This window comes from Magnolia sinica, chromosome 6 (assembly GCF_029962835.1).
Source record: "Magnolia sinica isolate HGM2019 chromosome 6, MsV1, whole genome shotgun sequence".
Taxonomy (NCBI): Eukaryota; Viridiplantae; Streptophyta; class Magnoliopsida; order Magnoliales; family Magnoliaceae; genus Magnolia; species Magnolia sinica.
The window spans coordinates 48,794,848-48,821,078 of NC_080578.1; the positions used below are offsets into that span (position 1 = coordinate 48,794,848).

A 26,231-nucleotide genomic window follows, 5' to 3' on the forward strand; every position below is an offset into this window, starting at 1 on the left:
AGAAGCAACATTTTTTAAGAAAACGGACAGCTGATAAGGGCGCAAGTTCCTTCTTTAAATGGCTAACTTTTGGAAAACAGATATTCATATGATGCAAACAGAGGAGATAATGTCCAATCATAAGTTTTGCTAGTCTATGCACCCCGGACTGAACTCAGGACTCACTTTATGCTTGAGTTCCTTAAAATTCCAAAAAAAAACAAAAAAAAAAATAATAATAATAATAATAAATAAAATAAAATAAACAGAAATTAATAAGAGATTTAAAAACATAAAAATATGAAAAGACTAAACACATTTTTTCTTGATGATAAGTTCTTTTAAAAGCAAATTCACCTTGACAACATTCATATAAGAGTTGAGCCAGCTGGGTTGAGTTTTGAAACCACTACAAGCTATATTCTAAACCCCAGAATTTTCACGTTGTAATGCAGCAGTCAAGCTAAAGATGTGAATTCTACTTCACCACTGATTTTAGAGAAGTAAACAACTCCATAAGGTGCCATCCTGAATCATAAATATAAAAGCAAGGGCTTAGATGCCATTTGAAATTGTTATTGAATGTGAATGCAGACTGTTATATGGCCCATTCTTTGGCCCATCTAGCTTTAGGATATAATGGATATTTAAGCTTTTGTTATTAATGGCATTCTTATAGATATTGAAAACCATGTGAAAAGACTTGGGAGAGGTGGGGGCGTATGTACATTCCCTCTCTCATTCTTCCTCTCCTTTCTTCTCTTTTACTTCTTTTCTTTCCTCCTTTCTCAATCCATCCACATGGTATTAATCTCTTCCTTCTCCTTCAACGTTTCTTCTCTTTTCTTTTTCATATTATTGTCTTGCAGTGAAAATCTAAGGTTATTGGGGCTGATCTACTCGAATCTCTCTCAACACTGTATGGTGGGCTGTGTAATCATGTCCCGTGAATGTGTGTGAGGCCCACTGTCATATACATCCATCGTGGTGGACAAAAGTGGGGCATCGTGTGTCTATGGTCAGATTTGAGATCGAAAATGTGTTAAAGGTAAGCATTGCAAGGATTAAAGAATCAATATATGTGTGAAGGTGTTGAAACAAGAAGTTCCATCAAGTGATCGTGTTCATTGATATATCAGTTTTTGAAATATGCGTGGGGTAAGTTAAAGTTATTTGTTCCTCCTTGGGTGTTTGATTTTTCATTAATCAATGGATGTTAAGAATGAAGCCAATAGTCTTTTGTCTCCTTCTGAGTCAATAAAATTTCATATTACATCAACTAAACTCAGTGGGGACAAATTACTTACAGTGCACCACATCAATTGAGGTATTCCTTAGGAGTAAAGGAAATTAAAATATTTGACTTCCCCGAAAACTAACGGAAGTTCAATAGACTAAGAAGATTGGGAGGCAGAGGATCCCCAAATTAGAGCTTTATTATGGATAGTATGGAGCCTCGAATTAGTGCAGATTTTATTGTTTTGAAGACAACAACGGAAATCTAGGATAACTAATGCAAGTGCATTTTCATACCGGGCTCGAGTGGGGTGGCAAGTAGGATGCAGGGGCACACTCGGGGTGGGCGGCCCGTGTGAGGCGGGTGGCTCGTGTGAAGCGGAACCCATGTGAAGTGGGACCCACAAGGGGGGTTCAATCGAGGTCCAACCCATGAGATGTGGGGCCTGGGCTATGAGATAAAAGGACTGATTCGCCATGCTCTATCAATTTGAGCTTTTAGAACAAGTGGTTAATTGTCCTGCATCAAAGTGGTATAAGAGCGAGAGGTCTTGTGTTCGAGACTCCTCACCAAGGGTGATTAATGCGGGGGCATTTTTGCACCGGGCTCGAGTGGGGTGGCTTGGGGGATGCAGTTGCACACTTGGAGGTGGGGGGCGGCCCATGTGAGGCGGGTGACTAGTGTGAGGCGGGCCCCACCCATGTGAAGCGGGTGGCTCATGTGAATCGTAACCCATGTGAAGTGGGGCCCACAAAGGGGGTTCGGCTGAGGTCCTAACCCATGGGATGTGGGGCCTATGCTATAACATAAAGGGATTGATTCGCCATGCTCTATCAGTTCGAGCTTTTAGAGCATGTGGTTAATTGTCCTGCATCAATAACCTAAAGGAGATGTATTTATGGGGAAAAGAACTTAACTAGGATCTACGAGTTACTTTAGAGTATTTTTGCTCTTCAACAAGAAGATAAGAGTGTTGGAGAGTATTATTCTACCCAAGCAAGGATTTCAGAGGAACTAAATGTATATTGGCCCCTATCTACAGATTATGAGACTATGCGACAGTAGAGAAAGGAATTTCGGGTTGCCAAATTCCTTTTCGGTCTCGTTCTTGGCTCTAGCCTATCCAAGCTTAGATTCTTGACGATAGCAAAATCCCATCTACCACTAAAGCTTTTGCTCGTGTTCAATGTGAGGTCAGTGTAAAGAGTTCATCTTCATCAAATCGTTCTGCATTTGTCTATATTTGGTAGAGAAAATGGGGGGAATCGTGGTGGTGATCGTGGTCGTGGTGTCCATTTTGGTCATAGAGATACAGGGGAAGGTCGTTTTAGAGGCCAAAATAATTAGGGAGGCCATGGTACAGATTTCAGTGGTAGCCACAGCCATGGCTGTGGCAATTGAGAGTGCATTCACTATAGTCTTTGTAACCATACAACAAGCACATGATAGAATCCTACCAGTAAGTCTGCCTAGGCAAATCAAGATTGTTCCTCTGATGATGGCACTGAGAGTAGTCTTCAAGCTTATCTCCTCCACCTCTAAGCCTAGTACTTCAAGTGATATAGTTGCATTGTCCAGAGAAGAATATGCCAGACTTCTAAAGGATCTCTCTGCCCATGCATCATCATCATCATCCATAGCTACCCCCGCATAGTCAACTATCGTTTGTCTTACATCATTTGCTAGTGTACCTAGGTCAATTGAATAGATCTATAATCCGATACATTTCCCTAAACTAATCTTTGAAAGAAAAAAATAATAATGAAATTTTCAGAAAATGCCCAAAATGGCTTGAAAATACACACACAAAAAAAAGTTGTAAAAAAAATTATATATGTGATGCATGTGTAAAATTCGTAGATCTATAGTCTTAACATTGTTTATATGCACCATTACAACAATTACTTATATATATATATATATATATATATAGTATTCAGTGTTCGAGTTGTCGATATCGCTACAAGTTTCGTTGGCTGGGGATAATATCGCCGATAACAGGAAATGTGGGAAAAAAATGAGGAAACATGGAGAAAATTGTGGAATTTTTTTCAATTAAACTTTCGGAGATGTTTAAATACACATATTTGCATATTTATGAATAAAAAAATTGGTAAAAAAAAATGCATATATGATACGTTTCCATTTAACGAGGGCCTAAAACACGTTGTCGTAAGAAATCACTTTAATAATAAATCTCTTTAAACCAATTGACAAGCAAACAAACATGTACAGGGGAAGGTCATTTTAGAGGCCAAGATAATTAGGGAGGCCATGGTACAGATTTTAGTGGTAGCCATGGCCATGGCTATGGCAATTGACAGTGCACTCACTGTGGTCTCTGAAACCGCTCAACAAGCACATGTTATAATCCTACCGGTAAGTCTGCCTAGGCAAATCAAGATTGTTCCTCTAATGATGGCACCAAGGGTAGTCTTCAAGCTTATCTCCTCCACCTCTAAGCCTAGTACTTCAGGTGATATAGTAAAACTGTCCAAAGAAGAATATGCCAGACTTCTGAAGGATCTCTCTACCCATGCATCATCATCATCATCCATAACTACCACCGCACAATCAACTATCATTTGCTAGTGTACCTAGATCAATTGAATAGATCAATAATTTGAAACATTTCCCTAAACTAATTTTTGAAAAAAAAAAAAAAAATGAATTTTTCATAAAATGCCCAAAAATGGCTTAAAAATACAAAAAAAAAAAAAAAAAAAAAAAAAGTTCAAAAAAAAATTATATAAGCGATGCATATGTAAAATCTGTAGATCTATAGTATTAACAATGTTTATATGCACCATTACAACAATTACTTGCTTTATACATTTGTAGTATTCAGTGTTCGAGTTGTTGGGATTGTTACAAGTTTCACTGGCTGGGGATAAAGAAACAATATTGTTATCACCGATAATATCGCCGATAACAAGAAATGTGGGAGAAACATGAGGAAACATGGAGAAAATGGTGGATTTTGTTTTTTTTTTTTTTCAATTAAACTTTAGGAGATGTTTAAATACACATATTTGCATATTTAGGAATAAAAAATTTGTAAAAGAAAATGCATACATAATACCTTTCCATTTAATGGGGGCCTAAAACACGTTGCCATAAGAAATCATTTTAATAATAAATCTCATTAAACCAATTGACAAGCAAACAAACATGTACAATCATCCAAACATTATACATCAATGCATACATAAGCATATAAACACAACACACATGCATCATGCATGATGATCCAACCATCCATCCATCCCGTCCAATCATCCAAACATCCATCCCATCTATCCATCCATCCATCCTTTCTATCTGTCCATCCAACCGTCCTTCCATCCAAACACCATCTACGCATCCCACCTATCCATCCAAACATCCTTCCATCAATCCATGCAACCATCCAACCACCCCATCCATCCATCCAACCCATCCAACCATCCAAACAATCCATTCAATCCCATCCAACCATCCATCCACCCCTCCCAACCAATCATCCAACCATCCATCCAACCATCCCATCCAACCAATCCATCCAACCATCCCATCCAACCATCCGTCCAACTGTCTAATGATCTCATCCATCTATCAATCCCATCCAATCATCCAAACATCCATCCCATTTATCCATCCATGTAACCATCCCATCCAATCATCCAAACATCCATCCATCCATCCCATCTATCTCTCCATCCAATCATTTAAAAATCCATCCATCCATCCTATCTATCTATCCATCCAATCATTTAAAAATCCATCCATCCCATCTATCCATCCATCCAATCATCCAACCATCCCATTAAATCATCCAATCATCCAATCATCCATCCATCCAATCATCCAACCATCCCATTAAATCATCCAATCATCCAATCATCCATCCATCCAATCAACAAACCAACCATCCCATCATCCATCCCATCCAATCATCCAAACATCCAGTCATCCATCTCATCTATCCATCCATCCATCCATTCCTCCATCCATCCAACTGTCCATCCTTCTATCCATCCTATTATCTATCCAACCATCCCATCCTACTATCCATCCAACCATCCATCCTACTATCTAACCATCCAACCATCCAACCATTTATCCAACCCATTCAATCATCCAAATATCCATCCATCCATCCCATCTACCCATTCAAACATCCATCCATCCCATCTATATATCCAACCATCCAATCCTATCTACTTTGTATATTTTTTAATAAGGTTTTCTTTGGAATGCAATTTTTTTCATGTAAAATGGTGGTGATGCATTCTTAGTAAATAGTGTAGAACTCATAGTTTGAAATAACTTGAAAGATAAATTAATTGTTAAGTCTTTATGCTAAGTGGGGGTGAACCGTTCTTATTAATGGTTGAAAACTCACACTTTAAAACATAACTTAAAAGTTAAGTGGAAGTTCTTTTTTGTGTGAAGTGGTGGTTAACCATTTTTATTAATGGTACAAAACTCACATTTTCAACAGAACTTAAAAGTAAAGTTAAAAACAAAAAGCCCTTAAACGAAGGCCCTCTTTCAAAACCCTAACTCGGCCGCCGCCAAGGTATTCAAAATTGGTTACGTAACAATAATGGTCATAACCATTATGCGTTATGGGGTCGAAATGGTCGTAACAGAAAAAACAAGCTGTAATGGTCCCGTAACGGCCCCGTAACGGTCCTATAACGGTTTTTTCAAAAAACAAAAAAGGGCTGTAAATCCAATACGGGGCCCGTAACGGCCATTACGGCTTGTATCATAACAGTAATTGTGGTGGTCATTACCGTTTTGGAACACCTTGGCCGCCACAAGCACCCTTCCATACTAACTCTTTCCTATAAACATGGACTTGCCAAAATCGACTTCCCCAAGTAAGATCTGAAGTTGGATTGTCGATATCTAGGCTGTTAATTTTTTCTTTTTCTTGAGTTTCTTTTCTTTTTTATTTCTTATTTATTTTTCTTCTTCTTTTTTTTTCTTTTTTTTTCCCTTTTTTTTTTTTTCGAAGAGCCGTCTATTGATAATTGCATCGATAACCAGCTAAAAGTCCTAATATTTATCAATTAAATATCAATTTAATCGGCAAGAAGAGGTAGTTAGCTATAATTCCGAATAGGTATGTAGGCGATTTTATCGCGATAAATTCTAATCATCGTTTTCGACTACATATCGCTAATATTATCTAAAAAATCAAAAGAGAAATGAAAAAATAGGGTTTCGATGTCGCTAAGCTGGTGACACTGAAATTATCGATGATATTATCGACAATTCATCGATAATGGGAACATTGGCAGTATTAACATTGTTTTCATGCATCATTACAACAATTACTTTAAAAAAAAAAAAAAATGTAAAAATCTCCAAATTGAACACAAACCAAGTATGACTTGATTGATTTGGGGTAATCATGTTGATTCAACATATGACTGCAATAAAATTAAACAAAAAAGGTAAGCTTTTTACTAATTTGTTTATTTCCCCAAATTGGCAACCAGCCATTCAATCCTTTGATTTAAGCTCAAAATACTTGTTTTGATCCTCAAAACAAAAAAGTAATTTCTTTAGTAATTTGATTATTTCCCCAAATTGACAACCCAACGTTCAATCCTTTGATTTGAGCTCAAAATACTTGTTTTAATCTTCGAACCAAATGTAGATCAGGTTGAAAATGGCATAGAACAATTGTTGAGCAAAAAAAAAAAATGAAACGAGAAAGAAAAATGAACAATGACAGCCGGCTTTGCGTTCTTATGCCCATATCGGTCTTGCCGATATGCATATGACATATCGGTGTCAATACGGCCCATATCAACTAATACGAATAATGTCGAACTGATATAGTTCACTTCTTTTTTAAACACGGGCCAGTAATGACCCATATCATGTATCGTACCAAGCCAATATGGATATGATATAGTCATATCAGCCGATACGATACCGAAATTCATACGTAATGTTTGCAAACCTCCATGGCTAATGTATCTTGGTCACAATGTTCTCTTCTTCCAAAACATGCATATTCGCTAGGTTAGCAACTTGGTAGTAGTAAACCTGCACCTCCAAAATTCTCCTTTAATGCACATCAATCTCTCTTGATTATTTATCCTAAAAAACATGAGGATGCAAAAGGCTCAAAACAAAATCTGCAAATTCCTTGCATATCGTCATTGCTTTAGTGCTAAACTAGCAGGTGTTGAGATAAAGAAGTTTTAAGAGGATATATTTATATGATTAAAGATATGTGTGAGTGAGCAATAACAAATTTGTGGACCACTATCAAAGAGATAAGTGAGTTCCCAATTTTTGTATGCTTGAGTGTTTTAAATAGCTTATGCTATGTAGGTGTAGCTTACACTACATAGCTTAGGTTAGCCTTAGCGCTATGTACTTACGCTATGTAGCGTAGCTTGGCCTTAACGCTATGCAGCTTACGAAAATAGCTCAAGTCGTGTGCATGCTAATTTGCATACACTATATGCTACATAACCTATGTTACATGCAACTAAGCTTATACTAAAAATTATTTTTCAATAAAATATTAAAATAATTAATGTTTTCAATGATTTCTGACATTTTTCTATCTTCAATAAAAATTAGTTAAATCTTTTTAACGATTTTAGTAAACCAAACAAGTAATTGTGTTAAATTAGTTCTTTTGCCCTTTCTTTATTTTTATACTTAATCTTTGGCCTATATTTTCCTTCAATTTTAGGTTGAGTTTGGTTGCACCAAATATCATGAAATTTCATTATTAATCAGTAATTTGGTGCAAAATATCATGAAAGTTAATGATATTTGGTGCAACAAAGCACAACCTTAGTTAAAGATCTAGAAGTAGCAACTAGCTTACGCAACATGCTATGTAGCTTACGCCTCACGCTTTAGAGGAGTGAATGCTACGCTACACACTATTCGCTAATAAAACATTAGTAGGCTTGCACTAGGGGTTGGAATTGAGCCTGTACTTTTTTGCATTGGTTATGGACAAGTTAAGCCATTTGCAGGAAGAAATCCTATAGTGTATGTCGTTTGCAAATGACATAGTTTTGATTGACAAAACGAGGGAGAGAGTAAACACAAAGCTAGATTTATGCAGAGGTGCTTTAGAATCTAGAGGATTTTAAAATAGTTGGACTAGAAATTAATAAAGATTGCTGACAAAGAAGTTTCCAAAAATGACCACTTTCAATATCTTGGGTCAATAATTCATGAGAGTGGGGACATCAACAAGGATGTTGCCCATAGAATTCAAGCGGGGTGGAAGAAATGAAGATGAGCCTCTAGGACAAAATGTAGGCAGTCAAGGAACAACGTATCCATAGGATGAGTGTAACTGAAATGAGGTTGTTGAGATGGATGAGTGGCAAGATAAGGAATGCTAGAATTAAAAATGAATGCTTACGAGAGAATTTAGGAATGGAACAAATAGGTAAAAATATGAGGAAAACTAGACTTGGATGGTTAGGTTATGTGCAATAGAGACCACCATTTAGGAGCGAGTTTGTACAAGTTGAAGGCTAAAAGTGATGAGAACATCACGTCACGTACACCCTTATGCACGTATCAGAGGAGGAAGCGGGCTGCACCGATTTCCCTGTGGCTAGGCGAGTACCCGTGATCATGCTGAAGACCCCATGTGCATGTGCGAGCATCTGGAAGACCCCACACTGGCAAGATGCACATGGGCTACTTTATGGAGTGATCTAGACCATTGGATCGCAGGGACGCGACAATCTGGCCATTAGATCGCATGGATCACATGCTCGGGCCATCAATCATTGATCGTCCACATCAATTTTAGACTTTATCATATTTTAGGATTTAGTTTTTTATTATTTTATATTTGGACGCATTATAAGTGTTTTAGTTGATTTTATTTAGACTATGGTTATTTTCATTAAAGTTCACAAGACGGGGATTTTTGCAAACTCATGTGCGGACTCAGATGGCCCATGGTTACAAACCTAGGAAACCTGTAGATCTCATACCTATGTCTGTGTCTCATAGGCCATCAGAGTCCGCACATGAGTTTGCACGTCATATACATGAGTTGCATAGTGAGGTCAAGAAGCAAATTAATGTAAGTAATGAAAAATACAAAGCGTTTGCTGATTCTCATCGCAGGTTTCATGAATTCCAAGTAGGAGATTATGTCATGGTTCACATGAGGCCTGAACAGTTCCCACATGGGGCCGTTAAAAAGTTACAAGTGCGTAGCGCAGGACTATACAAAATAATGCAGAAACTGGGTCTTAATGCGTATGTAGTAGACCTTCCACCTACCATGGGAATTAGTTATACTTTTAATGTGGAAGATCTAATAAAATTCAAAGGTCCTGTTACTTCACTTTTTGATCAATCTACAGACCCTCTCACATACCATGACCTAGTCCCAAATCCATGGCCCTTACCTGACCAATCATCCGAGCCATTACCACCTTTACCTTCCTTGCCTGCTCAAAGTGAACAGATAGAAGACATAGTGGATAAGCAAGCAATTTCCACTTGACATGGAGGATTTCAGAAATTCCTTGTCAAGTGGAAGCACAGGCCGATCTCCAACAGTACATGGATTATAGAGGATGAGCTACAGCATTTAGATCCAGATATTTTGGAGCGCTACAAGAGTTTTAGTCCGCCAGAGGCGAACTCTTCTCAACCGAGGAGAGTTGATGAAGACATCAAATCACGTATACCCCTACATACGTATCAAAGGAGGGAGCGGGCTGCGACGATTCCCCTGTGGCTAGGCGAGTACCTATGATCGTGCTGAAAACCCCATGTGCATGTGCGAGCATCTGAAAGACCACACACTGGGAAGATGCACATGAGCTACTTTATAGAGTGATCCAGACCGTTGGATTGGAGGGACATGACGATCGGGCTATTGGATCGCATGGATCACATGATCAGGCCATCAATCGTTGATCATCCACATCAGTTTTAGACTTTATCATATTTTAGGATTTAGTTTTTTATTATTTTATATTTGGACGCATTAGAAGTGTTTTAGTTGATTTTATTTAGACTAGGGTTATTTTCGTTAAAGTTCACAAGACGGGTATTTTTGTAATTTTTAAAACTTCTTGGATCTATAAAAAGATGAGGGCGTGTGACCTCTCCCTCATTAAATTTCGTGATAAAAAAGAGAAAAGCTCTTCTTTCTTTTCCTATCTTCATGTGATTTAAAGATAGTTCCATGCGATTTGGAAGGAAGATTGGTGCGAGGCTAATCTTCATCAACGGAGGTGCGAGGTTTCTATCTATCCCCACATTATCTTCTCTTTTCTTCCACATCCAGGTATTTTCTTCAAATTCTTAATTCTCGCATCCCAAATCTTCTTCTCCCAAACCCAACTTTTTCATACTCATCCACAATCCAAACCCTAACCGACCTAAACCCATCCTCCCACGCCACACGTGTGACCGTACGACCACGTGTGTGAAACCCACCTGCCCCTTTTGGTTTCCCGCCATCATTATATCAAACCGATTTCTTCCATTTCCGAAACCCTAACCCTAAACCTAAATTTTATAAATTTCCTACTTTCCCAAATTACCAAAACCCTAATTTTCACCCTAGGTTGTATTAAGTTTCCGATTTTGAAATAGACTATATCCTATGCTAATTGGATGTTCCTACATCCATTAGATCCTAGTTTCTTTTTATTTAATGATCTTGAGTTACGATGTTGGTAGCTTAGGCTAGGATTATGCATGGTTTTCTTTTGATTTTCATGATATTTGTGATAATTATAGCGATGCTTGTATTTTTTTATTAAATATTTTAATTCGACTATTTGATCTCACATGTTACTCAATTCATGTATCGGCCTACATTAAAAAGGGAAGCCCCAATACACATGGCCAAGCCATCTAAGTCTACTTTCCCTCATCAATGATAGTTGCGTTCCTTGACTACCTAGCATTCTGTCCCATAAAGCAACACTGGTCTTATAGTTGTTCTATAAGATCTCCCTTTCAATTTGATCAGTATGTGGTGATCACATAAATCTCTTGAGGCACATCTCCACTTCATCCAGCTCTAATTCTATGACTCCCTTTCAGTTTGATTGGTATGCGATGATCACATAAATCTCCAGAGGCACATCTCCACTTCATCCAGCTCTAATTCTACGAGCAACGTCCCTCTCAATCTCTCTATTCTCATGAATTACTGACCCAAGATATTGAAACTGATCACTTTGGGGTACTTGGTCATCAATCTTAATCAATTCCTCGGTTCCACTCCCATTGTTACTAAAATTGCCTGATCAGCGCTACAATGTAAAAGAAGGGAAAAAAATTTGCAGTGGAAGCAATATACATGGTGTCACAAAAACAAAATAAAACTGAAAGTGGTAGAATGAGAACTGCCTGGTTGTTCTCCAAAATATGACTATATGTCTCTCTGATGGCCTTCATAAATTAGCTAGTGCCGTAAAACCAACAAACTAGTTTGGAGAAAGCCTCCTAAACATAAACCACTCCTTAATTAAAGACACATCCTCATGCTCAAGAGACAATAACGTATTTATATATATTTTTTTGTACTGAGAAAAGAAAACCGAAAAGGCTTCTCAAAAGATCAGACACTAGAATTTCAACATTGGCCAGAAAACATGGTAGAAACTGTAGAGATCTAATTCGAGTATGGTAAATACACTCAGCCAATTGTTGATAAAAATATGAGATAAAGATCCAAAAGAAGTTGAAGGACAACATTATTGCTCAATACAATACACATTGTGAACGACAAGAGACCATTGGCCTTCAGCTCTCGAAGGATGTTGCTCCTAGTGGTTACTACATTCCAGCCAGTAATGGCGATGTCAGAAGTAACTTCATCATAGAACCAGAGGTTGGGTAACCCCCATATACATCCCACATGCCAACCTAAGTTGTGCAGAAGGTGGGTCTCCCGGCACAGATGATCATGCTAAGAACAGGTTGTGTCACTCAAGCCACACATGTACGTTGAATCACTGCTACCAAGATTTTTAACCACGCAGTCCATGTGCATGGGTGGCCAGTCTGATGGCTAGACCAGATCATCTGCATGCTAACACAGCTCGATGTCCAGCGTAAAAGGTATGTGTGGAGAAAGTGTATGTGAGGCCAGTAGACCTCGAGAAAACCAATATTCCCATTTCATTATAAATTAGCCTACGACATGAATCTATGAGTATAATAATAAAATTCCCCATGGTATGGCAACTATGCTCTGCAATAATCCTAAAGGATAAAATCAGAGGTCCTAGAAGAAGGTGAGAAGAAGTCATTCCCAACCCTAATAATAAAGGTATTGCAAATCCCAAGGAGACATCACTAACAACTCATAATTAAATGGTCTTGATATCAGCATGTACAGTATGTTTCACCAACTGGCTGCCACAAGCTACCATTACCGGCCATGTGGAAGAACAAACACTCACAGAACATTTAAGCCCATTAAGCCAAATGGTCCACTAAAATTTTCTAACACCAAGATCAAAAACTTTATTTACCTGATTTAAAAAGAATATATGTTGACAATGGCAACAATGACAAATTTGCCCCAGAAAATAACACAAAAAGGGATAGTCAATAAAAGAAGTTACCATTTCAATTAATTATAACTCCAATATCTACAATTTCCTAAAATTTCCTCTTTAGATGAGATGTTTGACTTGTGCACTGAAATTTTGCAACATAAACAATCCTGTTATGCTGTTATCTATGGTAAGAGTATTTGGTAAGAAAAATCCATCTATATGACTCTTGATTTTCTACATCAAAGTAACAACCCACCTATGCGTGTTTGAATTCCTGGTCTAAACAGGACTTTCTTAAACATGAATGGCACTCATTGACATTTCCAAAAAGAGGAGTTACATGATATGTGACACCCATTTCTTTGCACAGCATACATGGGTTCACAATTGTGACAGTGGACCCGTTGTTTGCAATTGAAACCATTGCTCCATTTCACCCAACCACGAATGGACCATGTGCCAAAATTTTCTCATATTGGATGACCATCTCTAATGTTAGAACTTTTTTTTCAATCGAATGTGGACTGTTCTTAACCTCATAAGCCACAAATTGGAAGACTGCAATAGTCCCATTAAGGAGATTCGAGCATTGCCGATCAATGATGGGGCCCACCACAGCAATCATCCAGATCACTGAACCATGGGCCCAATTGCTTGCCAGAACAGAAAAATCATATGTATTGAGCAATGATGCCCGTTGCAGCAAAAGGTTTAAAATGGCTGTATCGGGTACCGTGGTTCGCCATCAATATGGCCTTGGGTCACCCCATATCGCCACATTTCAGGCTATTCGAAGCAGATATGAACCGATACAGCCGTACAGTTCATGGACGATACTAGTACAATCTGGCAATACATACCAGTTTCAGACGATACTTTAAACTTTTGCAAATTCATATTTATATGCAAGCGTATCTACAATCGAAACATATTCCACATGAAACTCCAATGCAATGAAGTAAATCAGTTCAACTGAAAACTCAATTTTTCACAGATAAACACAACAATTGTTTATAATGCCATAAAAACCAAACCATGCAACTCCGATAATCTATACTTGAAATTATTTTCTCGAGTACTAATTAAAAAATATACGTCTTTTTCCAAGAACAACAAAAAAGAAAAAAAACGAACAAACGAAAAAGAAAAAGAAATTGAGATGTAACAAACATACCTTGCAACTATTATACTCTTCTTTCACTTTCAACCGAACATCTTTCCTAGTGGCGCGTACATTGATGGGACCAAGGAACATTTTCAAGAAGCTACCTGAGCATCATGCGCACATTAGCCACAAACAGAGTTACTAACAGGAAAAAACAAACGACATGTATGAATTTACAAAAAGATACCATGCGATTTGCTCGGAAGAAGCAAAGACACATCGCCGTCACTGATGATACATCTTGCCTTGTATAGTTCGTCATCCAACTTCACAAAATAACTTTTTTTTAAAATTAGAGAATTCAAAGAGAGATAGAGAGGGATGTAACCCAAAAAAAAAAAAGGAAAGTACAGGTACCTTTTCCGCGTCCCTTTGATCGATGGACCCCCTTTTAATGGCGGATACGATGGAGGATTGGAGCCTCTGGATGCTGGAATCGAGAGCGAGCGCGCGCTGACGGAGGGATTGCTCCTCGTTCCACGTTTGGGAAATCAAAGAAGAAGCTGAATCCTGCAACTCCTTAGCGAGCTCTACGACTCGGCCGCATTCCTCTCGAAGATTCCTCTCGGGATTCTGAGATCTCTGTCCGGCCGAGGACCCCATCTAGGGCAGGATTCGAACTGGCAAAATTGACAGTGAAATGAAAAAAAGACCTCCTCTTTTAAATCTAAAAACTTTTCTAGGGTTTCTTCTCCTTACGATCTTCTTCCACAAGCGGAATGAACAGAAATTTCCTTCCTTATGCTTTGGTTTTGTTGATATCTCACTCTCTCTACGTCTGCGTCGTAACGTAACCCGGCAGAAGATGAACGCTGCAAGGTGTGAGTTTCGCAAGCCCACGCGCGGCTCGCAAATCTCTGCATGCATCTCTACACGTAGGACCTGGCCTGCCACGTGTGGGAACTTTGATAACGGTGCATACCACAACATAAGATCGCGAGCTGCAAGGGCGCGGATTAGAGTGATCGCGGTAACGGCTTGCTGGATGAGACCTAACAGTGGGGCCCACCTTAAATGTATGTATGTGTTGTATATCCACGCCGTCCATCCGTTTTTCCAGCTCATTTTACGGCACGAGCACAGTGCCTAACCAGATCCAATATCAAGTGGACCACACCATAGGAAACAGTTGTGATTGAACGCCCATAAAAACTTTTTAATAATCAATCACCACCGTTTCTTGTGTTGTGGTCCACCTAATATTTCCATCTGCGAAAAACGGATGGACATCCAGGAAGCTGTTACCCCGACCTCACCTGAACCGCGCCCAAGCTGCAACCAATGTAATTTTGAATATCTCAAATTACTCGGATGGGTCACTAATCAGTGGTTTTAAAAACATGTAGACGATATAATGGGTAAACCTTCCTGATTTGAGTGGGGGTTACCTGATAAACCGTTCAGATGTTTTGTGTAAGTGTGACGTTCGTACAAGTGATGCGCGTAGAGAGGGCTACTTGCACCAGTGGCGGGCCTCAAAAGGTGGACGAGAAACAAATTTCTAAATCAGATGCATACCTAACTGTATTTATCATCCCTCCCTGTGTTCACCTGCTTCCAGAACGCCATGATTTGGCATGCATGATTGATTTGGGCAATGTATCAGGTGGGCCTGCCATGAATAAAAGCTAAACTCAAAAATCAGGCGGTTCTGGTTAATGACGTATGCACGCTTCAAGTTTGTGTTGAATGTGAGCCGTTCGTCATTTTTCTAATTGTCCTTTCTTCTCTCATAAGTGTAGCCCACCAGATTAGTTGACTAGACTGATTGCGTGGCGGAGTCACTTTCATAGTGTTGATTAAATGATGGATGGACAGGATCTCTTGTACTATGATATTTGGTGCGTCTGTGAGAGAAGCCGCTACAACTTTTCAGTCGCTTGACCATCTCTGGCACGTCTCGTACTACGCGTACGTTCAAAGCGGTCTTATCTCCATATCTCAGTTGCAATGCCGATTCGATTAGGGTTGTAGTTTTCCACGTTCGTCGCTTCCGTGGATCCATGACTATGGTCCTAATACGAAGTATGTGTCTTAAATCCAGGCTGTTCATCCGTTTTTAAAGCTTATTTTAGAGCATGATCCAAAAAATTAAACAATCCAAATTTCATGTGGATCACACCACAGGAAACAATGGTGATTGAATATTCACCATTAAATTTTTTAAGGGGCCACCGGATTGTTTATTTTCCATCCAACCTGTTTATAACATCACAAAAACCAGGATGAAGGGACCACATAAATATCCGCTTGATTTAGAACCTTTATAACCACGTCAATCACCACTATTTCTTATTGAATGGTCTACCTGAGATCGGGTATGCTTCATTTTTTATGTCGTGCCTTGACAAATAGGTGGACGGCGTGGATGTAAGACACATACATAACGGTAGGCGCATGGTCAAGGATCCACTGAAGCTGCGTCCGTTTACCACCTTTCAAATACAGAGCCTGTGACTCGTAGGCCATAGAAGTGGCACGCGCGGAGAGAGATGCAAACGGACGCCACCCGGAGGGGAGCGGATTAGATGAGACCACGGATCCACCGAGGTGGGTGGGACCCCTTACTGTGGGTCCACTGTGACGCATGTGACTACATCCATGCAGTCCATCTGTATTGAAAGGCATGATTAAGAAAAAAAAAAAAAAGTGAAGCAGATGCAAATCCCAAATGACCCGTTGTACAGGAAACAATGGCGGTTGACTATTAAAAATCTCTTGTGGGCCACCAAAGCTTTGTATCAAGATTATATTTGTGTGGTCGTTTCATCTGTGTTTGTGGCCTTATGAACAGGTTGGATGACAAATAAACATTTCGGTGAAATTCATAAGGTTTTTAATGGTGAGGATTCAATCACAACTGTTTTCTGTAGTGGGGTCCACTTAAGACTTGAGTTAGCTTCTTCTTTTTTTTTCGTGCCCTAAAATAATCTGTCAAAATGGTTAGACGGTGTGGATTTAAGTCACATACATCACTGTAAACCCCACATTCAGTGTCCCGCCCACCTCGATTGATCCGGGGTCTCACCTGTTCTGCTCCCGGACGCGGATTTCCTTCGAGGGCCTTTCGTTCCGGCGCTGGAAACGGTGGTGAGGCTTGCCCATACGTTTGTGAGAAACCTATCCCTCCATCCGTTTCATGAGCTTGTTTTTGGACTTGGAGACAGAAATGAAAAGAATTCAATACTCAAGTGGGCTGAAAGCGTGAGCATTGATCTTCCACGGTTAAAATATTTGTGGGGGCCACCGAAGTTTTGAATCATAATAGTATTTTGTGTTCTCAGTTCATCTCATTAGGAATGATATCATGAACGGTATGGATGGCATGTAAACATCATTATCAACTCCAAGGAGGGTTCAACGGTAAGAATATTCCTACCCACTTTTTACTTTCGTGCGACCGATTAACTCTCAAGTCCTTCTAAATATTGGTCTCAGGTCTTGAAACGAGATAAAAATAGTAGATGGACAGGTTAGATTTCTCACAAACATCACAGTAGGCCTCACGTAAATCCGCGTCCTTCCGCTCCCCGCCCCACCCGGAGCGGGTGCTGATTGGGTACTACCCCATCACCTGGCTACAGACGGACGGTCCTGTCAGAGGATATGTGGGGCTCATCTTGATGTATATACATTATCCATACCATCCGTCTATTTTGAGTAATCATTTTAAGGCACGAGCCCAAAAATCAAGTAGATTTAACCCTCAAGTGGACCACACCACATGCAGCAGCAGAGATTGAAGTTCCACCATTGAAAATTTTATAAGCCTCGCCGTGTTGTTTATTTGCCCTCCAACGTGATGAAAAGGTAACATATATTTGTACAAAAGTAAAACATAAATATCTGCTTTATATAAAACTTATATGCCACTTGAAGCTTTCAAAGGTAAGCTTTCCTCGTGGTGCGGCCTACATGAGCTTTACCTCCTCTTTGATCATGTCATGAAATGACCTTTCAAAATGAATTAATATCGTGGGCTCCACGCCTTGTCGCTGACGAGAACGCCGTCTCTAGCTATATCCTGGTGGAGTAATACCCGATCCATGCCCCGAGCCAATGATGAGGGTGGGACCCACCTCGATGTACGCATTATATCTCCACATTGTACATCCGTTTTTTTCATATTTTCGGGCATCTTTTGAAAAACGAAGCAAATACAAAGATCAGGTGTACCACACCAGAAGAGAAAGTGATTACTGGCCGTTGAAAACTTTTTGCAGACCACAAAGGCTTCAAACCAAGCTGATATTTGTGTTTTCCTAATGGCGAGCACTCAATGGCCACAGTTTCCTCTGTTGTGATCCACCAAAAATTTGTACCTGCTTTATTATTAGGAGGTTGCTCTAAATAATCCGGCAAAATGGATAAAGGATGTAGGTATATTATGAATTGTTATCCCCATTATATGATCCAATATATGTGATAGTTGCAAGGTGAGCTCACCGATGGACTTGCTCAAAAATAGGAAGATGTAAACAATGAGGGAACTAATAATGACTGTGGACCCTCCGATGCGTAAGCCAAGTTGGTAACTCGAATTAAATGTTTGAGCTTGGGTTTGTTTGCTTATCTCCCTTCGATTATAGTAAAGGTACTTATAGGGTCCTTAGGCGGTTTCCGATACTTGCATATCCTTTTGAGATTCATTGAAAAGTTCTCATTTAGATGGGAATCTGCCTCCAAAAATACCATCGAGCCTCCTCGATCGGCGTGATTTTCAAGTAGGATCGCTGCGAATCTTTCCTTTCTTTGTTCGAAGTTGTCACGCCTTAAACTCGGAAACCGGGCTCACAAAATTCTCGATCACTGAATCCGATGCTGACAGCCTCCATAATACCCCATTCTTGGCTTCCGGGGCGCATACGCTAGATTCCGATCCTGAGATCCTACAAGGAGGATTTTCCAACGTACGTTTGTCTCATAAGAAGCATAACCACAAGTTTACCCAAATCATAAAGACAACATCATCATCACATATCCACTAATATATACATTTGAATACAATTCTGAAAGGGAAATACATATATCGAAAATCAAAGCTCCAGAAGTCAATTGCACGCTCCAAGCTCAACGCTGCTGCAACCTAATGCTGCACGCATCTATCGTGCATAAACTTATAGAAAAGCTTAGAGGGTAGTGTAATTGTGTGCACAAGATAAGTGCTAAGTATTTAATACAATGCCTTAATCATACAATATTGGAATTACTGGCAAGATCATGAATCATATGATATCAGAGTAAGTGGAAATACTGCAAGTCTATAAATCATACAATATCAAAGTATGCAATACAAATCAGCTATGCAAATGAGGAGTCATAGAGAGTCAAATATCAGATGCCGAGAATATAATGCAATATGTAAATCCTTCTAAGTCTGTCTAAGTCATATAAGTGCAGAAATATAGTAACTCAATATGTCATATGCCGTGGATGTAATGAGATATGCGTTGCGAATGGAATGACCACGTTGGAGTGTGAAGTCGGGATGATGGTACGTAGTATCGCAGACTATGGGGTCCATCACAAGGGACTTCTATCTAAACTAGTCTCATACCTAATTTGGATAGTCAAACCCAATGTGGTAATGTCATGCCCCAAACTAGGAAATCGGATTCATAGGAATTTCGATCGCCAAATCCGGTCTCCGAGTTTGGGGCGTGACAACCGCATTCTCAGCTCCTAGCGTCCATACGCTAGATTCCGATCCTGAGATCCTACAAGGAGGATTTTTTTATACATTCAACTCGTAATAAGTATAACCACAAGATTACCCAATTCACAAAGGCAACATCATCATCACATATCCACTAATATAATCATTTGAGTACAATGCTGAAAGGGAAATACATAAATCGAAAATCAAGCTCCAGAAGACCGCTGCACGCTCCAAGTTCAACACTGCTGCAACCTAACATCACCTGCACGCATCTATCGTGCATAAGCTTATAGAAAGCTTAGAGGGTGGTGTAAGTGTGTGCATAAGGTAAGTACCAGGTATTCAACGCAATATCATAATCATACAATGTCGAAATAGGCGCAAGGTCATGAATTATATGTTATCAGAGTAAGCGAAAAACTGATAAGTCCATGATTCAAGCAATATCAGAATATGCAATACATATCAACTATACAAATGAGGAGTCATAAAGAATCAAATGTCAGGTGCTATATTTAAACCATATAAATGCAGACACACAGGTAACCCAAAATGTCATATGCCACGAATGTAATGTAATATGCGGTGCGAATGGAATGACCATGCTGGAGTATGAAGTCGGGATGATAGTACGTAGTATCGCAGGCTATGGGGTCCATCACAATGGACTTCTATCCAAACCAGTCCCATACCTAAATTTGGATAGTCAGATTCAATGTGGTAAACTCCTAATCTCAGGTTAGTCGCGCGCCCCAACTGAAATCCTGGCCATTGCGAAGGTACACGTAACAAATAGTTGCGCACCACCAGCCCGAGTGGATCGTGAATGAATGAATATGCAACTCCTGCTCAATAAGTTCACATATTCATCTCTGGGATCATCACCGAGGTTTAGTACACTCCAAATGGCAATGCCGCTCTCCCAGCCGCATAGTCCAAGTGAGCGTAAGAAAACTCACTATCCACCTGGCCAATAGTTTGCCAATATATATTCGGCACGTCGATAGCGAACCCATTCACAAGCTGGTCAAACTCAGCCTAGCAATGTCCCCTACACTCGAGCGGGTAAGGCCACACCCCCTCCCAACTGACCATAACACAGTGGGAGACGCGACCTCCTGGTATTCAGCACTCGGGCGCTCATGTATCCACTCGGTCTCGACGTTGGGGTGTCCTCTAGTACCAAGAAGGTTTAGAAATTTTCACTCAAGGCCATCTATGACAGCCCGATGCTAGAACCAATTTTTGGTGTCCCGTCTAGCCATCCATGACATGCCTGTGGAGGCTACGGCCCTGATGTCGCTAGGGCGTACAGTAGTCATATCACAAAATGCGTGATGCATGAATCATACAATCCAGTCATGCATCAATCCTGCGCATGTCGTGCGCTCATGTGAGATAACCTCCGCCTATCAGGGAGTCTCATACCATTCTACCCAATGACATATGTAATGGTCAATCACATCTCATAACAAACATGCAGATGATGCGTATGGGCATGTATCATGATGCTATGCTGTCACATACTCATAATCGGTATCCACGATCGGCCTCGACAATATGGACATTTAACTAACATTGCCCTCAAGGAATGACCCACATAGAGCTAAACATATAATGGGCCCACGGCCCCACACAAAGGCCTAGTATACAATACAATGGGCCTTGCTCAAGGCCACATGTACACAACAGGTGAGCCCTGCTCATGGGTCTCAAATACATGACAAGTGGGCCCTACGCATGGGTCTCGAATACATCAAATGGGTCATGCCTCATGGGCCTATTACATATCACAATGGGCCTTACCTATGGACCTTAAATACATCACAATGGGCCCCATCACATAGACCTCCTACTCATTACATTAGGTCTTAAACACGGGCTGCATATACATTACACAGGCTGAATACACATCTCATTGGGCCTCAACTACGGGTCGTATATACATCATATAGGTCTCAACAATCGAAATCGGCCTTAACAATCGGATTCGACACTCGGAACCGGCCTCGATACTCGACCTCAAAATTAGAATCGGCCTCAACGAATCGGCTTATATAATCGGTATCGATGAGAATGGGTCTAACTAGGCCTAAGGGAAGGTCACCATGTGGGCGTTTAACCATCATTACCCAAAAATGTGGACATTCAACCAACACTGCTCCCAAGTAGTGGTCCACATAGAGTCAAACATAAGGTGGGCCCAAATATCCAATAAGTGGCCTCAAATAGTCATCACAGGTGGGCCTTACACACGCAGCACATGGGCCTACACATCACGGCGAGTCGATACGTTGGGCCGCACCATTGGCCTAATATACGCATCACGGTGGGTCGCATCATTGGGCCCCACCAATGGGCCTCATATCCAACAAGTGGGCCGCATCAATGAGCCGCACTAATGGGGCTTATACACATCAAGTCGGGCCTCGATAACTGGGCCGGAAACATATCACAATGGGCCACGACATACGGGTCGAAAATACGTCACAATGGGCCTCAACCCATGAGCCGAAAATACATCTCAGTGGGCCTTACCAAATGAGCCATAAACACATCCTAATGGGCCTCAACCATGGGCCTCTAACATATCATAACGGGCCATAACCATGGGCCTCAAACATATCATAACGGCTTTAACCATGGGCCTCAATATACATCGCAATGGCCCGCAACCCATGGGCTTCACATACATCATGTGGGCCGCGATACACGGGCCTCAAATACATCCCAATGGGCCCCAACACCTGGACTGGGTATACATCATATTGGGCCTCGAACATGGGCCATATATACATCGCATTGGGCCTTACCATCTGGGCTTAAATACGTACATCACGTGTGGGCCACATGAATGGACGATGTGAATATACAACATATATATCATGATGAGTCTCACTATGATATGGGTCTCCCAGGAAGGTGGAGGGTTTGTAAATCACGATGAGAGCTAGGATTACATCTAAAATCATTTCAATAGTTGCAGGTGTAACATGTGCATCACTGTACACAATAACTCTATGGGGGTACATGGCTCACTAATGGTAATCATTATTGTCCAAATTTTGCTCATGTGAATCAACACCTTCCAGACATTACCCAGCACCATCCAAACACTCTGGACGGTGTGGATACGAAACATACATCGAGGTGGGGTCCGTAGCACGGCCCAAGCACTATTCGGCACCGTCCAAGCATGCCCAGCACCGTCTAGATCATCTGGACATTGTGGATACAAAACAAATACTATGTGGGTCGCAGAACATATACATGTATATATGTATAATAATAATAATAATAATAATAATAATAATAATAATAATAATACTATCATTATATCTGACCAGCGCCCAGCCCTGGACGGGCGGCCTGGATACAAAATATATACATCACGTGGGCTCAAAATATATCATATCGGGCCCCAAATATATCAAATCGGCCTCATCAAATGGGCCCCTATTAAATGGGTCATACCAATGGGCCGTACCAACTACATACTTCAACCATTATTAGAGATTATTTTAGAGCATTATATATATAAAAAATCGTATCCAAGGATCATCTGGACCATGCCACAGATGGCAGTGGTGAGGTTGATTTCTACTGTTGAATCCTAGTGGCCTCATCGTAGTACTTATTTTCCATCCAATCTGTCCATAAGGTCATAAAGACTTGAATTTACAGGAAAAACAAATATCATATTTGTCCAACCTTGTAATCCAAAGGTTTTTAATGGTGGACATTCAATCCAAGACTGCTTCTATAGTGTGGTCCACGTGATCATAAATCTGTCTTATTTTTTGAACTCAAGCCTTAAATGAGCTTCAAATGGTTGGATGGCTTGGATGTAACACATACATCATGGTGGGTCCCACAGACCCTGCTGATGTCAACAGCAGTGGGACCCATTGTCCCCCTTAAGAATGGGTGGACGGCATGTATAAAACACATACCCCTTCCACCGTCCGTGGACGGTGGGAATAAAACACATACATCATTGTGGGTCCCACGTGGGGCCCATCATAATGTTTACTTTCAATCCAACCTGTTGGTAAGGTCACACGGACCTGGATGAAAAGGAAAAACAAATTTCGTAATGATCCAAAGCTTCTGTGAACCCAAAATGGGTTTTAATGGCTGTCATTCAATCACCATTGTTTCCTATGATGTGGGCCACCTAAGCCACGTGTATGGCTGAAATTTGGAGGGTGACCCACTGCCCTAAGGGCCTACAAAATGAACGGCGTGGATATTGAAAACGCATCACGGTGGGGCCCACGGCTGCGACCTGTGGTCCCTGCCCATCCGCCCACGGTCAGCACAGCACGCTGCTGCGTCCTTGGGTTGTCAGCGACAGTAGCGCCTGCTGCTGTTGCATTATATATATATATTTGAAAAACAGAAATTTTACGATTTTTCGTATGTGAGGCCTGTATCAAGTGAATCCACTCCAACCATTGGATCCCAGGAGTCGAGACGAACCAAACAAGCCCAATATTTAATATATTTCGGTGTATAAAACCATCAGGGTGGGTTTCAACGGTAAAAACCACCATTTGCTATGCTATGGCCCACCAGAAGCTCGGATTGACTCCATTTTTTGGCTCAACGCCTAAAATGTGTTGGGGGAGTGGAATAGATGGTGTGGATTTGACCGATACATCAAGGTGGGGCCTGCATAGGGGGCCCTTCCCAAAAGCCTTAAAACCCTTCCCTTTTTCTTTTTCTTTTTCTTTTGCAGAGAGTGCACCTCACTTTCTGTTCACTCTTCAGTGAAGACGTCCAGGGACGCTGGACGGACCGTGTACCCACATTAATCAAGGTGAGTCCCACGTAGACGTGGCCACCCTACACGGCAGGGATGAAATACATCAATCATGGTGGGGTCCACACGGACCAAGCCGATATTTGTTATTTCCCTCCATCTTAGCTGGCCCAAAACAGGCAGCAAGACGGGCCCCATTCGTTGGACGTCCAGAAAATTTGGACAGTCCAGATTATCGATCAAGTGGGCCATACACACATATCATCATATCATAAAAAGAAATAAAGAGAGGAGAGAGAGAGAGAGAGAGAGAGAGAGATAGAGAAAGAGGGATCTAACCATAGAAGACACCCACCTTAGATCTTCTTGGACTTTTTCTTCCATCAAGGCATGTTAAAGATCTAATGGATGGACTTCAACGGTTGAGATAGACTTAGGATGGTGGAGATGGGAGATGGGAAGGTAGGTCACACTAGCTCTCTCATGGGGAGCTTGGACGTGGGTTGCTTGGGGGGAAAATGAGAGAGAGAATGAAAGAGAGAGAAATGATGGGAGAGGAGTAATGAGGTGTGTAAGAGATGGGATGGAAAGGTTGACTTTGGGGATGGTGTAGTGTACTTGGGGGATGGGATAGTGTACTTGACTTGATGGGGTACTTTGACAAGTGAAGTGATTGATGTGATGGGTTCTCTATGGACTGCAACGCGCGATGTTTTTCCTCGAACTGAATGCGGGTCTACATCTCTTGGCTCTGGTATCGTCTAGGCGCATGAAACGCGGCATTAAAATCGCAACGATGGCGCGGTCGCAATGATATAAGTCTCAGATTAAGCCGACTCAGATCTATAGGATATGATTTAGGATCGCGCGCAAATGCCGATAATAGATTGCGGATTGTCGAAATTCAATCAGGAGGACCATGGAAGCTTACGAAACAGTACGGGCTAGGATACGAGTCTTACAGGTAAACTCCTGATCTCAGGTTAGTCGCGCGCCCCAACCGAAATTCTGACCATTGCGAAAGTACACGTAACAAATAGTTACGCACCACCAGCCCGAGTGGATAGTGAATGAATGAATGAATGAGTATGCAACTCTTACTCAATAAGTCCATATAACAATACTGTAATCTCTAGGATCATCACCGGGGTCTAGTACACTTCAAACTGGCTACCGCCCCTACAGGCCACGTAGCCCAACGAGTGGAAAAGACTTCACTACCCGCCTGCCAGTAGTATACCAATGCCTACCTGGCTCGTCGATAGCGGACCCATTTAAGAGTTGGTCAGACTCAGCCTAGATATGCCTACTCCCTTAGGCAGGTAAGGCCACACCCCCTCCCAATCGACCACGACATAGTGGGAGACACGACCTCCTAGTATTCGGCACTCGGGCGCTCATGTATCCACTCGGTCTCGACGTTAGGGCGTCCTCTGGTACCAAGAGAGTTTAAAAATTTTCACTCAGGGCCATCTATAGCGGTCCGATGTTAGAACAGATTTTCAGTGTCCCATCTGGCCATCCACGATATGCCCATGGAGGCTATGACCCTGATGTCGCTAGGGCGTATAGTAATCACAACACATAATGCCAGATGCATGAGTCATACAATCCAGTCATGCATCAATTCTGCACATACCGTACACTCATGTGAGACAATTTTCGCCTATCAGGGAGTCTCATAACAACCTGCCCAATGACATATGCAATGGTCAACCACATCTCATAACAAACATACAGATGATGCGTATAAGCATGTATCATGATGTTATGCTGTCATATACTCATAATCGGTATCGACAACCGGCATCGACAATTGGCCTCGACAATGTGGACATTGAACCAACATTGCCTCCAAGTAATGGCCCGCATAGAGCTTAACATATAGTGGACCC

General features: G+C 41.0%; 1 protein-coding gene across 6 annotated transcripts in view; it reads right to left on the reverse strand.

Moving 5' to 3' along the window:
- The window catches only part of LOC131248753 (uncharacterized), a 36,443-nt gene extending 21,625 nt beyond the window's left edge, over positions 1 to 14,818 (reverse strand). For 4 of the 6 annotated variants that reach the window (XR_009172425.1, XR_009172424.1, XR_009172423.1 and 1 more), the window contains exons 1-3: positions 14,270 to 14,816; positions 14,100 to 14,178; positions 13,922 to 14,016 (exon numbers count right to left, since the gene is read on the reverse strand). Coding sequence is in view for 3 of the 6 variants with exons in the window: in XM_058249199.1 (XP_058105182.1) it covers positions 13,922 to 14,016; positions 14,100 to 14,178; positions 14,270 to 14,515 (420 nt within the window). In the remaining 3 variants the exon portion in view is untranslated. Of the gene's footprint in view, positions 1 to 13,921; positions 14,017 to 14,099; positions 14,179 to 14,269 lie in introns of all 6 variants that reach the window. The other 2 variants (XM_058249200.1, XM_058249201.1) reach the window with 2 other exon arrangements.
- Positions 14,819 to 26,231: the final 11,413 nt, after the last annotated feature.